The sequence below is a fragment of the Myotis myotis genome, unplaced genomic scaffold (genome assembly GCF_014108235.1).
Source record: "Myotis myotis isolate mMyoMyo1 unplaced genomic scaffold, mMyoMyo1.p scaffold_m19_p_2, whole genome shotgun sequence".
In the NCBI taxonomy this organism is placed as follows: Eukaryota; Metazoa; Chordata; class Mammalia; order Chiroptera; family Vespertilionidae; genus Myotis; species Myotis myotis.
Genome location: NW_023416324.1, coordinates 28582436 through 28598202, shown reverse-complemented (window position 1 = coordinate 28598202; position 15767 = coordinate 28582436). Strand labels below are relative to the sequence as shown.

Below are 15767 nucleotides of genomic sequence, written 5' to 3'. Positions count from 1 at the left end.
CTGCAGGAACCCAGCTTTGCTGGTTGTAGACTAGACAATGTCCTACTGTAGACTCACCAGATAAAACACAAGAGACCCAGTTAAATTTGAATTTCAGATGAACAGTGAATCATTTTAAGTATGTCAGATGTTGCACCCTAGTGGATGCAGAGCAACAGGATAAAAGGAACTGGGTTCTTGAATCTAGCATGTGACTATCTTACCCTACTCACCTGGACTCTCACCTCAAAGCTGTTAATGAGAGAGAAAAAGAAATACACTTCTTTTTTGTTTTGTTTTGTTTTGTTTGTTTGTTTGTGAAATACACTTCTTTCTGTCCTCCACGCCACTGCTTTCTTGGGTCTCCTTTTTTACAGCACCCTAACCGTTCACCCTAACTAATACTTGGGGTTGGCTTCTCTCATAATAAGACTGGTGCATTTTACCGTATATGGTGTCTTACTGTTGCCATTGGTTATTTTCCCTCATTTTTAACATACCCCAAATTGGGATGTGTTCAATAGTTAATGCTGTTTTAGATAAAATGAAATATCACATTATGAGAAAGAGATGAGGCTGTGATCTCAACAAGATGGCAGAATAGGAAGTCCCAGCCTTCACTGTCCAACAGAGACACCGACTTGACACCAATATATGGGCCAATATACCTTTATGAGAACCACACAAATCCACAAGCCAGCACTGCTCAGCTCAGGTTGTTCTTGGGTTGGTGGCAGGGATTCGGGGGTGGGAGGAGAAGAGTGGATGGAACATATACCCAACGTTCTGGCTTTTCAGAAGGTGGCTGGAGAGATTGGTTTCTGTCTTACATGATTTGGGACTGACAGAGAGCCACAATACTCTGATGCCACTGAGCACAACATGCCCTCCCCCTTTTTTTAAAACCAGGTTAGAGTAGGGTGAAGAAATATCTAGTAAGGGAGGAAATAAAAGTATTGCATTTAAACACCTCTTTTGAAGAACTTGGCACTGAAGATTTAAGTAAAGATTTAAATAAAATGGTGGCTGGATGCAAAAGGATTTGCCAGATTTAGCAAATAATAATATAGGAGACCCAGTTACATTGAATTTCAGGTACACAGTGAATGATTTTTAGTATAAGTATGTCTAATGAAATATTGTGGGCATACTCTAAACAAAAAAATTATTTGTGCATATATTCAGGGCATGCTTATTCTATAAAATAATTTTTTGTTCTAAAATGCAAATTTAACAGTGAGTCCTGTATTTTATCTGGGAAACTGAGATGTGGGTTCAAGATACTTTCTTATTTGAGAAATCTTGAGCATATATAACAGATAAAAATATCTGGAGAAGTTAAAAATGCAAGTGAAAGAAGGGAGATTGACTTATCAAAGAATGGAAACTTCTCCCCTGCACTGAAAACAGAGAGAAAAGGAGAGGATGGTGCTGGTGCAAGCATGTGTAGATCTGGTTTTGGAAAAATGCTGGAGCCTTCCTTTCAAGGCTTCCAATCTATATATATAAAAGCCTAAGCAACCAGCTGACCAACCGACTGGCCAGTAGCTATGGCATGCACTGACCACCAGGGGGCAGACACTCAATTCAAGTGCTGCTGAGCGACAGCAACTTTGCAGAGTGCCCTCTTGCACTCCGGGACCCCTCAGGGTATGTAGGACTGCCAGTTTTGGCCCAATCCCTGCAGGCCAGGCCAAGGGACCCCACCTGCCGGAGGGACCCCACTCACTCCGCAGGCACTCTTCAAGCCCCGGTGCTGCCCCAGGTGCGGCCTGCTGGAGGGACTGTGGGAGGTTGGCTCCAGGGCATGTCTGGCTTGTCTCATCCAGCCCCACCCTACTGGTCACCTTCTAATTAATTTACTTTCAATGTGCGTGAATCCATGCACCAAGCCTCTAGTTCTCTTTATAAAGCAGCAAGTCAATCATGAGAGCAAAGGGGGATTAGGATGAGAATGAATAGGAAGAACAAGGGAATATGAATCTAAGAGTGAGCAAAGCTGATTTAGAAAATAAGTTAAGATGCTGGTGATATTGGACAAAGTGGGGAGGTCCTTTTCCCCAATGAATTTCCTGAGACTTGCATGGGAGAGTGAGTGATTTTTATTTGTGTGGAATTCCATCCCTGGGTTTCCAAGGTCCCACTTCTCTTACTAGTAGTCCAGTCACAGAAGAAATGTAGCTGAGGTTTCAGTACAGCTAGAAGCAAAGCCAGTCTCAAGAGCTTCCTTTCCATATTGGGCCTGGGTTGCAGTCCATTACTCTGTGTATGTGTGTGTGTGTGGGGGGGGTATCCACATGGCTGTGGGCCATGTAGGCAAATGCAGGAGAGCACACCCCAAGCAACAATAGTTCCAAGGGTCCCGAGAGCACAAGAGCAACAAGAGGGTGAGTTCCTTTATTCAGGGGATTAAATATCCCAACTTTCCATGCACTTGCAGTGGCCACACCCATTCTGGCCAACCATCTCTGTCCCCAGGTGTGATTCATAGAAAGCACCTTTGCTAGTCCCCACAACTTTACTGGGCATGTGTCCACCTTCCCTTTGTTGGACCCCTGGGGAGTGTAAAGTTGTAGTTTCCTGGTGAAGCTGCTTAAGTTACATGCCTATATCTGGCCATCCCTTTGCTCCTTTCCTGTTATTAATAATTAAGTTAAATTACAACGGTATCATTGGCAGTGTTGAAGGCACAGTTAATGTTGGTGATCATGAAGAATGGTACCAAACTACCTAAAGCAGGGTTTTGTTCAGATTATTACAGATGTTCCTCTTTTTTCCCTCCATAGCTCCCCTCCACCTGGTTCCCACCCCACCCCATGACCTTACCTCCCCCCCCACTGTCCTCATCCATAGGTGTAAGATTTTTGTCCAATCTCTTCCGCACCCCCTTCCCCCTGAGAATTGTCAGTCCACTACCTTTCTATGCCCCTGCTTCTATTATATTCACCAGTTTATCCTGACTTAATTTTTAGATTCACTTGTTGATAGATGTTCATTTGTTGTCACTTTGTTGTTCATAATTTTTATCTTTACCTTTTTCTTCTTCTTCCTCTTCTTAAAGAATATCCTTCAGCATTTCACATAATCCTGGTTTGGTGGTGATGAACTCCTTTAGCTTTTTCTTGTCTGTGAAGCTCTTTATTGTATGTTCTTGTCTCCTTTGTGAAATATTAATTGAGCATAATGGCTTGGGTCGATTCCTGGGGTCTCTGTTCTGTTCCATTGATCTCTATGTCTGTTCTTGTGCTAGTACCAGGCTGTTTGATTATAATGTCTTTGTAGTGTGACTTGATATCTGGTGTTGTGAGTCCTCCAACTTTGTTTTTCTTTTTTGCAGCTATTCAGGGTCTTTTTGGTTCCATAAAAATTTTTGGAGTATTTGTTCTAGATCTGTGAAATATGCTGTTGGTAATTTAATAGGGATTGCATTGAATCGGTAGATTGCTTTGGGTAGTATGGACATTTTAATGATGTTAATTGTACCAGTGCATGAACACAATATATTCTTCCACTTGTTTATATCTTCCTCTATCTCTTTTTTCAACATTTGTAGTTTTCTGATCACAGGAGTCTTTTACCTCCTTGGTTAAGTTTATTCCCAGTTATCTTAATACTAGAGGCGCGATGCACAAAATTCCTGCAAGGGTAGGTCCTCACAGCTTCCCCAGCTGCTGCCCCAGCCCTCGTAGTCCTAGTTTCATCTGGAAGGTCATCTGGACAGTTGTTCTGTTGTTAGGTCTAATTAGTGTATTAGCTCTTTATTACATAGAATTTTTTGTTGCTATGGTAAATAGGATTGTTTATTTAGTTTCTCTTTCTGAGAATTCATTATTGGCGTATAAAAATGCCAAGTTAAGAAAGAGAGAGGATCCAAATAATTAAAATCAGAAACAAAAGTGGCCTGATCCCATGGGGAGTGGACCTCAGCCACAGTCAGACATCCTTCAGTGCTGCCAAGAAGGCAGGAGAGGCTCCCACCACTGCCGCTGTGCTTGCAGCCATCAGTTCTGCTTGTAGCTGAGCGGAGTTCCCCCTGTGGGAGCACACTGACCACCAGGAGGCAGCTCCTGCATTGAACGTCTGCCCCCTGTTGGTCAGTGAGCGTCATAGTGATTGGCCGTTCTGGTCGTTCTGCTGTTAGGGTCAATTTGCATATTACCCTTTTATTATATAGGATTATTGATTATATTCCCTTTGCTGTGGTACAGACACTTTGGAAAACAGGCAGTTTTCTATACATTTAAATATACTATAAGACTTAGCAGTTCCACTCCCACAAGAAATGAAAAGTTATGTTCCCACAAACAAACAAACAAAAGCCCTGTGCATGAACATTAATAATGGCTCTGAAAACATGACTATACTGTCGGGAATGATTAACTCTAATTACAGGAAGTCTTTTAGTTCTTTCTTGATCTCATTGGAAGTAATTCACCTCCATGTGTTTGAATGTTTTTGAGTGTTTTTACTGTATTTAATTTCTAATTTAATTTCATCATGATTTGAGAAGATTCTTGTTATGATTTCAACCCTCTTGAGTTTGTAGAGACTTGTTTTGTGTCCACAATATACTTTTGGATACTGCTGAGTGTGATTGCTTGGGGCTGTAACACCAGAAAATGTGCAGTACCACAAACAGACACCAGAGGGAGCAAGAGCCATGAAAAAGAAACCTGAAAAAGAAAGCGGCAACCTCTCTAATTGGGAAAATAGCTTCACAAGCTAGGAGAAGTTACATCTACCAAAAAAGCTTTGTGAGGTTCCCAGAATCTCCAGTCAGCTGATTATTAAAGGTCTTCCCCTGCCTCAGCCAAGTGTATTAAAAAATCAGAAAAGTGATGTCTGAACAAAATGAGAATGTCAACAAAGAGAAGCTATAGAGAAAGAACTGAACAGAAATCATGGAGCTGAAGAATACAATAACTGAATTGAAAAATTTATTAGAGAGGTTCAACAGCACATTTGATCAAACAGAAGAAATAATCGCAAACTCTAAGACAGATTATTTTATGTTATTGAGTCAAAGAAACAAAAACAAAAAAAGAATTAAGAAGAGTGAAGAAAGCCTAAGGTACTTAGAGAATACCATAAAACAGACCAACACAGGAATACCTTGGAGATATTGTGGGTTTAGTTCCAGACCACAACAATAATGTGAGTATTGCAATAAAGTGAGTCATAATATTTTTTGCTGGTGGAGTGTCTTGCCTTTAATTTGCAAAAAAAACCCCACAAAAAACAACAACAACATCTGTGAAGGCAATGAAACAAGCACAATAAAGCAAAGTATGCCTATATATGCATTATGGAAGTTCCAGAAGAACAAAAAACTAAGAAAAGGAAAGAGAACTTATTTGAAGAAATCATGGCCAAAACACTTCCAAAACTACCCATGAATCTAAAATTATTTCAAAGTAAAAAATTGAAAAAGACACAGACTTTCTGAAATAAGTGGTGTTTGGAAAATTAGTTACCTATTCGGAAGAAAATAAAATGGGATCCCTATCTTACAATAAAACAGTCTATTCCTAGGGTATTAAAAAACCATAATACGAATAGAAAAGTATTAGAAAACACAATATGGAAGATTATTTTTGTGACTGCAAGATAGGAAAATATTTCTTAACTTGGTCCAAAAAGAACAAACCAAAGGGAAGAAAATTAATATGTCTTTAAAGTTAGAGAAGGCCTAACAGTGGTTCTCAACCTTGGCTGCATATTAGAATTACTTGGAGAGCTTTGACAAATCCTGATGCCTAGGCTGCACCCAGACTGATTACATCAGAATCTCGGAAGAAGGACGAAAAGCCCTCTCAGTAGTTTAAAAATATCATAAGAGCTTAAGAATCCACTCAAATTGTGTGATAGAAGTTTCCTTTCTTGCACCCTGGGTGAGGCTGAAATGCTGATCAGATGAATTGCAGAAGGGTGTAATTTGAACCCAGGAGAAGGATATGGACTAGAAGTCCCCTGTTGTTATGGCGACTATAACAAGGGCTCACTGTATCCACCCGTGGCTCAGGTAGACTCACCTGGAAGCCTTCAAAGCTCAGGTGCTGCTCCCCAGTGTCAAATCTCTGACTGATAATGACTTTATTGGCTGATAAATTGTCAACCCAATAGCCTCTACTTTTTAAAGATGTCAACCTCAGCCTTCCTGAGCAGGTAACTATGAATTGTTGAGCCAGTCACCTCAACGTGGCCGCCCTGGATGGTAACTCTATCATGGTTGTGAATTGACCCAGTAATCTGAACTCCCTGGAGATGCTAGAACTCCTTTCTCAGTGAGTTAAGTGGGTTTTCAAACCTAGAAAGGCTTAGAATTATATATAGAGATGATAAGGAAATCAGACCTATCCTATTAATACTTATGGGTTTGAAATAATTGTGTGTGGCACTTAAAGTGTACTTTTGAAATAACATGATATATTGAAGAATTTGGTAGATTAGCCTAATTTGATAGGTTAGACTTTGAGGTGTAAGAAAATGTAATTAAGTTTGTAAATAGTATTGGCATAGTCGACAAGTAGATCTGCTAGATTGATATGTTTGATATATATAACACATTTTTGTTAAGTATCTGGAAAGGATTTGCTCATTAGGGATGAAAGTTGATTGATCAGGCATATGAAGGATGTAAAATAAAAACAATATATGAAATTTACAAATTCAGTTTAAAACGCTTAATAACTTTATATTTTATAAGTTTAAAAGTGGGATTAATTGTTTAACAGAGTTTAGAATTGTTTTGGAATTAACTGTTTAACAGAGTTTAGGTTGTTCTACCTGAATTATTACCTGAAGTATTACTAACTTCAATAACATATCCCCTTAAACCTAATTATTATTTTTATACAAATATAAGGAATTTAGAAATAGAGTAGTCTACTTGAAATTGAACTTATAAGACTTAAACAAAACCAAGGTTTTGAGTGTGTAGATGGAAAATTTAATATTAATTTAAAGCCCAAGATGCTGTAGTCTTTTAAAAAATATATTTTTATTGATTTCAGGGAGGGAGAGGGAGAGAGAGATAGAAACATCAGTGACAAGAGAGAATCATTGATCGGCTGCTTCCTGCACGCCCCCTACTGGGGATCAAGCTCGCAACCCAGGCATATGCCCTTGACCGGAATCAAACCCGGGACCCTTCAGTCTGCAGGCAGATGCTCTATCCACTGAGCCAACCTGGTTAGGGTGTAAATAGTCTTTTATGCTCACAAATCTACTCCCAGATAAGAAAAAAAAGGTCACATGGACACTATTATTACCTGCATCTAACAGACGCAGAGACTGAAGCTGGGAAAGGTTAAGAAGCTAGCAGTCAACCCCTGTGTCTGGCTCTGAAGCCCGTGCTCTTAGCCGGTGTGCATGTGGCCTCCCTGCTGGACCAACCCCGAAAAGCCAAGACTTCAGAACAATCAAATAAAATGCGTTGAATTGACTTACTCAATGGAAGTCAATATGTATAATAAGTTCATTTTATAGCTAAGCAGTCCATCTCAGCTCAAGGAAAGATACTTTACTGGCATATGTAATGGAAAAGTCTGGCTGCAGGCAGGGTGCTAGACTCAGACCCTGCTTCTCTCTGTCCATCTGTCCTTAGTGGTTCCACCCAGACAGACTGTCTTTTCCCTTGTGGTGCAAGATGACTGCAGCTATCTCTCTGGGCTCAAATACAGCTAAAAACTGTGGCTGCCCCTCTCCCAACTGTTCTCACAAAAGCACTGCATCTCATTGACTCTGATGAACTCCTGGATGTATTCTGTAACCGACCACTGTAGCTGGAGGAATGTGGTGTTTTAACTGCCCGTGCCTGGGGTCACAGGCTGACCCCTAGAGTTTAAGGTGAAGTCAACTCCACCACCAACATATGGGCTGAGAGCAGGGAAGGAGCCGTCCTCCTTGAGAAGCTTGATTGGATTACAGGCAACAAAAACCAGTTGTCTACTACAGTGGGAAAATGTACCTCTCCTACTTGAAGTTCTTGGGAGTACCTCACTATATCATTCCCATTTACTGCTGACTTATTCTCCTCTATTCTGCTAAAAATCACAATACACTATAACTTAATTGTGTAGCCTTTGTTCTTCCCATTATTTCATTTTGGGAGCAAAGATATCTGTCTTGCCTTTCTTTGTGTCCCCTTATTTCAGTGGTTCTCAACCTTCTGGCCCTTTAAATACAGTTCCTCATGTTGTGACCCAACCATAAAATTATTTTCGTTGCTACTTCATAGCTGTAATGTTGCTACTGTTATGAATCATAATGTAAATATCTGATATGCAGGATGGTCTTAGGCGACCCCTGTGAAAGGGTCGTTCGACCGCCAAAGGGGTCTCAACCCACAGGTTGAGAACCGCTGCCTTACTTCATTCAAGTCTGTGTTCAAATAGCACTTTCTTAGGAAGGCCTTCAAATGATCTTATCTAAAACTGACCCACCCACCCAAACCTGTCCCCACAAACCACCATCCTCTATCCTTTAGTTTTCCCTTGTAACACAAATCACTATCTGATACCTTATGAGACATCTGGTGTTGGGTTTTCCCCACCAGAATGTAAGCTCCATGAAGGTAAATTTTCGTTTACTGCGGTCTCCCCAGCACTGAAAAGACCAGAGCTCCACAACAGAGAACAGCCGGTGTTGGGGAACCCACACCAGATGGTTTCGGAGATGCCAACATCAGAGCCAGATGAACTTGCAAATGGAAGATCCTTATCTTAAAAAAAGAAAAGGAAAAGAAAAGAAGCCTGGCAGGCGTGGCTCAGTGGTTGAGTGTCGACCTATGAACCAGGAGGTTACGGTTCAATTCCCGGTCAGGACACATGCAGGAGGGGGCATGCAGGAGGTAGCCAATCAATGATTCTCTCTCATCATTGATGTTTCGATTTTTTTTTCTTTCCCTTCCTCTTGAAATCAATTTAAAATATATCTAGCCGAAACCGGTTTGGCTCAGTGGATAGAGCGTCGGCCTGCGGATTGAAAGGTCCCAGGTTCGATTCCGGTCAAGGGCATGTACCTGGGTTGTGGGCACATCCCCAGTAGGAGTTGTGCAGGGGGCAGCTGATCGATGTTTCTCTCTCATCAATGTTTCTAACTATCTCTCTCCCTTCCTCTCTGTAAAAAAATCAATAAAATATATTTTAAAAAAATAAAATATATCTATAATAATAAAGGTATAATATGCTAATTAGACCGACAGCCAAATGACCTTCCGGATGTCCTTCCCTATGTCCTTCCTGACGACCTTCCAGATGAAGCTGGGGCTGTGAGGGCCGAGGCAAGCCACCCGGCTGTGAGGGCCGAGCCCCTTGCACAAATTTCGTGCATCGGGCCTCTAGTATATATAAAAAAGAAAAGGGAAGACCCCTCTTTGCCTTCTGTCTGGTAGATTACATTAGACAAGTAACTATTATATTAGCCAGAGACAAGGCAAGAGAGGAGGAAGAGCAAAACATACAAAATCAGACCTAAATTAAAGAGAAAAGAAGATCCTAGGTAGGTAACAATGCAGATAGATTTCTTTTTGGAAATCCACCTATTTCTATTTGGAAATCCAACTAAATTTTAAAAGAGGGCATACATGATTTTTGGTGTAGTTTTACTTTATTATTTTGCGGGGGAAAACTCTAAAAGTACTTTAAAAATATGACTCTAGGAAAGATAAGAAGGGAGGAGTTGGGTAATCACAGAACTTTCCAGCCCTGAGGCCTTCGGTGTTTCTGAAATGACACTGAAACTTGGACTTCCATCTGCTGGTGCCTCCTGTAGAGGTAAAGCCTTTAGGCATCTCTCTCAGCACAAGATAGCTGGTGTGTAATTTTCCACAAATATACAGTAACTTTTATGTGCTTTTATTTACATATGTAGGGCAAAGAGAAGACAAGATGCAATGACTCAAAGACAGGTTTGAATAGCTCCCTTTCATGGAATACAACCTGTACTTATTTTATGCAAAACGTAAGTGTATAAACAAGGAATAACAGATATTGAGACATCTACTAGCTATTCCATCTGGATTGTATAATAAACCAGTTTCTTACATAAGCAGGCACAATAGATAAGATCCCCATTTTCTAGATGAGCAAGTTGGAGTTTTATACTCATTTAACCTAAACAAGCTTATCGGGAAAGATATCAGAGATATATGTATTGTTGAATTAATAACTTTTTTGGGGCAGGAAAGTTAAAAGAAAAAAATAAGAAAATGAAAGAGATCCCTGGGAATTCACAGAAATCTTGGTATGAGGACTGGACTTTCTGAAAGGGGGAAGGGAGAATATAGAGTAACTCCAGTTGATACCTGCATTACAAATACATTATCTTATTTCATCTTAATATCACAACACAGCTGAGGAAACTGAAGATCAGAAAGGTGAAGTGACTTACCCAAGGTTATTCAATTAAGTGGCAGAGTAGGAATCTGAAATGAGCTCAATCTGACTCTGGAAACCATGTTCTTTCCAAGATACCACAGAGCTTAGGAGAAAGCGTGGCGAAGAATGCATGTCCTGGTAACAGTTGAAGGATGAACAAATGTCTCATAGAGAACATGACAGTTAGTTTGGTCTTTTTGAGAGACCAAGGGCAGCCCAGGAGAAAGAAGACCTTGAACAAAAAGTTTTAGAATTAGATGATTAGGAACCATCCAGGGAACACTGAGTCATCCGCTCGGCTGCATCTTGGGGTGTTGAAGGAATGTATTAGGAGCTAAGGTCTCCAAAGATCAGAATGTGAAAGATCTTGTCTGCTAGATTAAGGAATTTGGGTTTCACCAATGAGACACTGGGGAGTATTAAGCGGTAGAGTAATATGGTCTGACGCTGACTTCAGAAAGTCATTGTGGGGTGCAGGGTTACCAAATGGATTTCTTGCAAGAGAAGGGTGATCTCCAAAGCAATCTGTTCTTTGAATCCCTGAGGTTGAGGTTAAAACCAGCCCTGACTTAGTTGTTCACACAACAGCCACTAGTAGGCAGCAGTGTCCCAAGAAACCGATGAGCCTGAGCTCCAAGTAGCAGCTTCCCCAGGCAATTCCTGGGACCATGATAGGATATGATCACCTGGTGGGCAATATGAGTAGGTGGAAGGGCAATCTGTGTGGAGGGAACCCCCAAGGCCCATAAGGGAAGGAGTATATGGAGGTCAGAGGACAGAGTGACCAATGGCTGGGGGAGGGTGGGGTGGGGTGGGCGGTAGTGGTGAGAGATGAGGCTGCATCTGAGCTAGAAATTGATCATGAATGGCCTTGAATTTCCAGGTTAAGGAATCTGGACATTATCCGAAGGGAACTGGGGATCCAGGGGACATTTTAAGGAGAGGCATGACTACATTTGCATTGTAGAAAGATCATCAAGACTGCAGTGTGGAGAATGAGGGAGAAGAGACAGGAGCAGAACAGTGAGGAGTTGCCTCGGTGATTTTGGAAGAGATGATAAGAGGTCCGTCCACACTAGGGCCAGCAATTGCAATGGATAGAAGGGGTAAGATTTCTAGGAGGCGTAAGAAATTATAATAATAGAATGAGAAAGGGATCATTAAAAGTGTTATGATGGAGGAGAATTAATGTTCTTTCCCTGGTACACATTCTCAATCGGATTTTCTGCCTAAAACCGCACTGGAAAAACTCAGATTGTGGAACTTCATGGAGTCCAGATTCTAGTTCATTCATCAGTCCTGCCCAGAGTCTGTGGTGGGAACTGGGGACAAAGGAGTGACTTCGCAGTTGCCTCCCCAGTCTGGTGGAAGGACAGTGTGGAGAGGGCTTTGATGGGAGAAACACAGGATGCCATGGGGGCCAGCGGGGAAACCGATCCGTAAGGTTTCCAGGGAGAGAAGAGTTCTGCGCCCAGAATATCAGATAGAGGACATCACAGAACTGTCCGCGAACTTAACTAAGCCCTGGAAAAGAAAGGGGTCTGCTCCGAAACCCGTCACCCCTTTGTCAGAAACCCTAGCATAACCAATGCGCGGCCGGCATCCCAGCGACTACTTTCCACCGATGCCGGCGCCAAACAGCAACCGTCCTTCCCTCCCGGAGCGGATGCAACTCCCAGGAGACCGGCGCGCAGCATCCCGGAGGCCCCGACGCCCGGCGCAGCCAGGCAGTGATTGGTGGGGCCCGGGGGCCGCCCCTCCTGCGGGCGACCAGAGGAGGCTGACGGGTGGGTGTGCGACCTCTGCGTGGGGCCTGGGCCGCAGCTGTTAGCTCTGGGGAGGGCGAGGGGTCGGCGGGTCCAGCACCCACGCCCGCGGGAGCCCGCGGTTCCTGGGAAAGGCCTGGGGAGGACTAGGGGTCGGCCGGCCCCGCACCCACGCCCGCGGGAGCCCGCGGTTCCTGGGAAAGGCGTCGAGGGGCCGGAAGCCGCGCCTCCCGAGCCTTGTGGGCGCGGCGGGTCGCCCAGCTCCCCGCGCCTGCGCGCACTTCCCTCGGGGGAAATGGCCGGCCCTCTCGCGTTGGTGCAAACCCAGTGCGGGAGGGGACCTGGGGGTGGGCTCTCGGGTCTTTTCAAACCCGGGATGGAGCCCAGGGCCTGGCGGGCTGGGGTGCGGCCGGGTTCTGCCCAGCTTCTGGGCCTCGGGCGCGTGGGCGCGCCGGATCGCCATCTGCTTTGCATCCTTAGCTCCTGCCGCTAGCGCGCCCCTCCCACCCCACGTGTTCTTGCATCCTTTGCCAACAGCCGCCAGGGTGCAGCCCTTGGGTTTTATGACTCGATAGCGCCCCTGACTCCTCTCTGCATCGTCCTCTGGGGGCCGCCCAGTGAAGGTCAGAGACAACTCCTTGCAGCGGGCGTGGGTGGGGGAGGGCAAGTGATAGGGCTTCCCCGTCCTACCCAATTCCTCAGGTTATCTTTACCGGATAACACACACCCCATAGGCACTTCCAATTACTCCGTACCTGCTTTCCCTTCTTCACGCTTCCTCATAACCGCGCTTCATGCCAAGATGCTATAGTTTTGCCTGTGTGCAGTTATGAAGGCTTCAACAGGAAATTCCTCCCAGATTGTCAGCTGAGCCTCTAGGGCAGTGGTTCTCAACCTTCCTAATGCCGCGACCCTTTAATACAGTTCATGTTGTGGTGACCCCCCAACCATAAAATTATTTTCGTTGCTACTTCATAACTGTCATTTTGCTACTGTTATGAATCGTCATGTAAATATCTGATATGCAGATTATTTTTCATTGTTACAAATTGAACATAAAGCATAGTGGTTAATCACAAAAACAATGTAATTATATATGTTTTCTGATTGTCTTAGGCGACCCCTGTGAAAGGGTTGTTCGACCCCAAAAGGGGTCGCGACCCACAGGTTGAGAACCGCTGCTCTAGGGACAAATTTCCTTGGTGCTTCATTTCATCAATTATTTGAGTGCCTGCTGCATGCCAAGCCCTGCATCTGTAGATCCAAATGAACCAAATAGCCTTCCCATTAACTTGAAACTAGTGGGAAAAATTAGGATTTGTGATAAGGGTGGAAGGGGATAGTGCCATAGGAAAGGAACAGAAGAAATGCTCTGGAAATTGGTGGTCGGGGGGAGAATCAAGTCTTTAGAAAGGATATAAACTGGAACCAGAGGGGGCATTTCCAAATGAAATTGATGGGAGAAGGCAGCTTAATAGCTCACTGGCCATGCAGTGAACATGATTCAATTTGTGTGTATGTGTGTGGGTGTATGAAGTAGGGGTTGTACAGTTTGTTAAAAGCAGGGTGTTTAGCATATTTGCCCTGAGACTTCAGGCGTATAACCTCTTTGAGCCTGTCAAATGTTGATATATACCTACCTCACATTTAAGATAATGCATATCAAGGCCCAAACATCAATTCTCATATTGCTATCATTTTTTTTTTTTTTTTGCAGACCAACTAGCATATATGAAGGAAAATGGGGATGCCTCGAATGCCAAGATATTTAAATTTTCTCTGGGTAATAGAGATCAGATTCTTGAACATAGAGGGTGTTGATCACAGGTGCTTCAAAGAGTCAAAAAGTCTAAACCAAGTGTAGCAGTTGCAGCTGCTTGTTTCTCTCCCACTCCCACCCAAATCTCCCTACCCTGAGCCCACAAGTATTTCAAAACCATGTTTCTAAAAACCAGCCATTTATATCTGTTTAGGTAAGTTACAGAGGAAGTATGGTGGTGTATTTACAAGTTGGTTTGTCCAGAGAGACTATAACTTAGTGTCTGTATTTAATATTGACAACCAAAAAAATATATAAATATTTCTATCTACACACAGCAGGGCAGGAGCATCCACGCGTTCTTGAGTAGTGAGTTCTCAGTCTCCCATGGCCCTCCTCTCATGGTGATCGTCTGGCCTTCAGTGCAAAGGAGACACGAATCTGGCAGTCCAGTCTGGCCCTTCCCCTCTCCTCCCTCCACTCCAGTGCTCCCAACTGGTCTCGGGCAAGGAAAAATTAATGAGTGGTTGGGTAGGAAGAGATGGAAAAGGGCGAATCCTAATGGAGCCTGACCCCTAGGGTGGGGAGATTCAGGGCCACAGGAGCGAGTGGCCATGGCCACCTCTAGGGGTAGGAGCCTTGTAGTTCATAGTTCGATTAGTGTGTCCTTGGTCATAGGTCCAGCCCTACAAATTAGCTTGGTGAAGAAGGCAAGTGTGTCTAGGCAGGACTTGGTCCCCACCCTCAGGCACTGAGCCATTCGGGGTGGAGTCTGAAGTGTGGGGTACAGGAGGCTCTGGCTGATACAAAAATAATAATAAAATCAGTAATAAAAAAAAATTATAAAATCTGTTGCTTGTCTGAATAGATCTGAGCAACAGTCTTGCTTTTGTTAAAACCCTGGAGGCGTTAAAAGTCCTGAATATTCTTCTGGACATCATTGCTGGCTGAAGAAAGGAGCCCCAGGCCCAGCTCTGCTGACATCAATGTGGAAGTGGCGTCCAGCTGCCTGTGCTCTGAGAGATCCTTGGGGCTGCTGGGAACAGGCTGGGCTGGTGGTGTGGGGTTCCTCACACCTGGGAATCAGCTCCCAGAGGGTGGAACAGCTCCTCAGGTGTCTTGTCGCTTTGGCTGGCTCCCCCCTGCCGGAAACCGGAAGCAATCTCATCGAAGGTCTTGCCTTTGGTCTCAGGAACTTTGAAGTAGGTGAAGATGAAGAACAGAACCAGGAGCACAGTGAAGATGATGAAGACGTAGGGACCACACAGTTGCTGAAAGACACAGACACACTTGGTTAGAGTCCTGACCCTACATTCTAGCCGTAGGACCTTTAATAAGTCACTTTCTTCTTAGGCCTCTGATCTGAGAAAGGGAACAGCCACCTACAACCCGGGAGTGCTGGGGTGATTAAATGAGAGTCTGCCTGCCGACAGCGGGCATGAGATAGGCTCCAGGGAACAGGTTCACATTGCAGAGCAGAATGGAGACAATTCAAAGCCAATGAAAGAACCCCGGGGTTGAAGTCAGGGTTCTTAGCTGTGTAACCTGGGCTTCTGAGTCTCGTTCCAATGGGAACAGCTGGGAGAGCACTTGGCAGGTGAGGAATGGTGTGTAGAGACAATGGGGGTTCTCACCTCCACATACTGGAAGCACATGCCCACAATGAAATTTGAGGTCCAGTTGGAGAGACCAGCAACAGCAAAGGCAGCCGGGCGAGGACCCTGGCTGAAGAGTTCGGCTACAATGAACCACGGGATGGGTCCAGGACCAACTTCAAAGAAGGCGACAAAGCCAAAGATGGCCACGATACTCAGATAGGACATCTGGGGCACCTGGTCCTGTTGAGGACAAGAGAGAGGAGGAAAGTTAGATTGGAGCCTCAGG

The 15767-nt window shown here is 44.0% G+C and overlaps 1 protein-coding gene across 1 annotated transcript in view; it reads right to left on the bottom strand.

Annotated features, from left to right (window-relative positions):
• Positions 1–14065: 14065 nt before the first annotated feature.
• SLC2A1 (solute carrier family 2 member 1) overlaps positions 14066–15767 on the bottom strand; it is a 29218-nt gene continuing 27516 nt past the window's right edge. Inside the window, exons 9-10 of the mRNA XM_036348006.1 lie at positions 15518–15721; positions 14066–15154 (exon numbers count right to left, since the gene is read on the bottom strand). Of these exons, the coding sequence (XP_036203899.1) occupies positions 14954–15154; positions 15518–15721 (405 nt within the window). The 3' untranslated portion in view covers positions 14066–14953. The remainder of the gene's footprint in view (positions 15155–15517; positions 15722–15767) is intronic.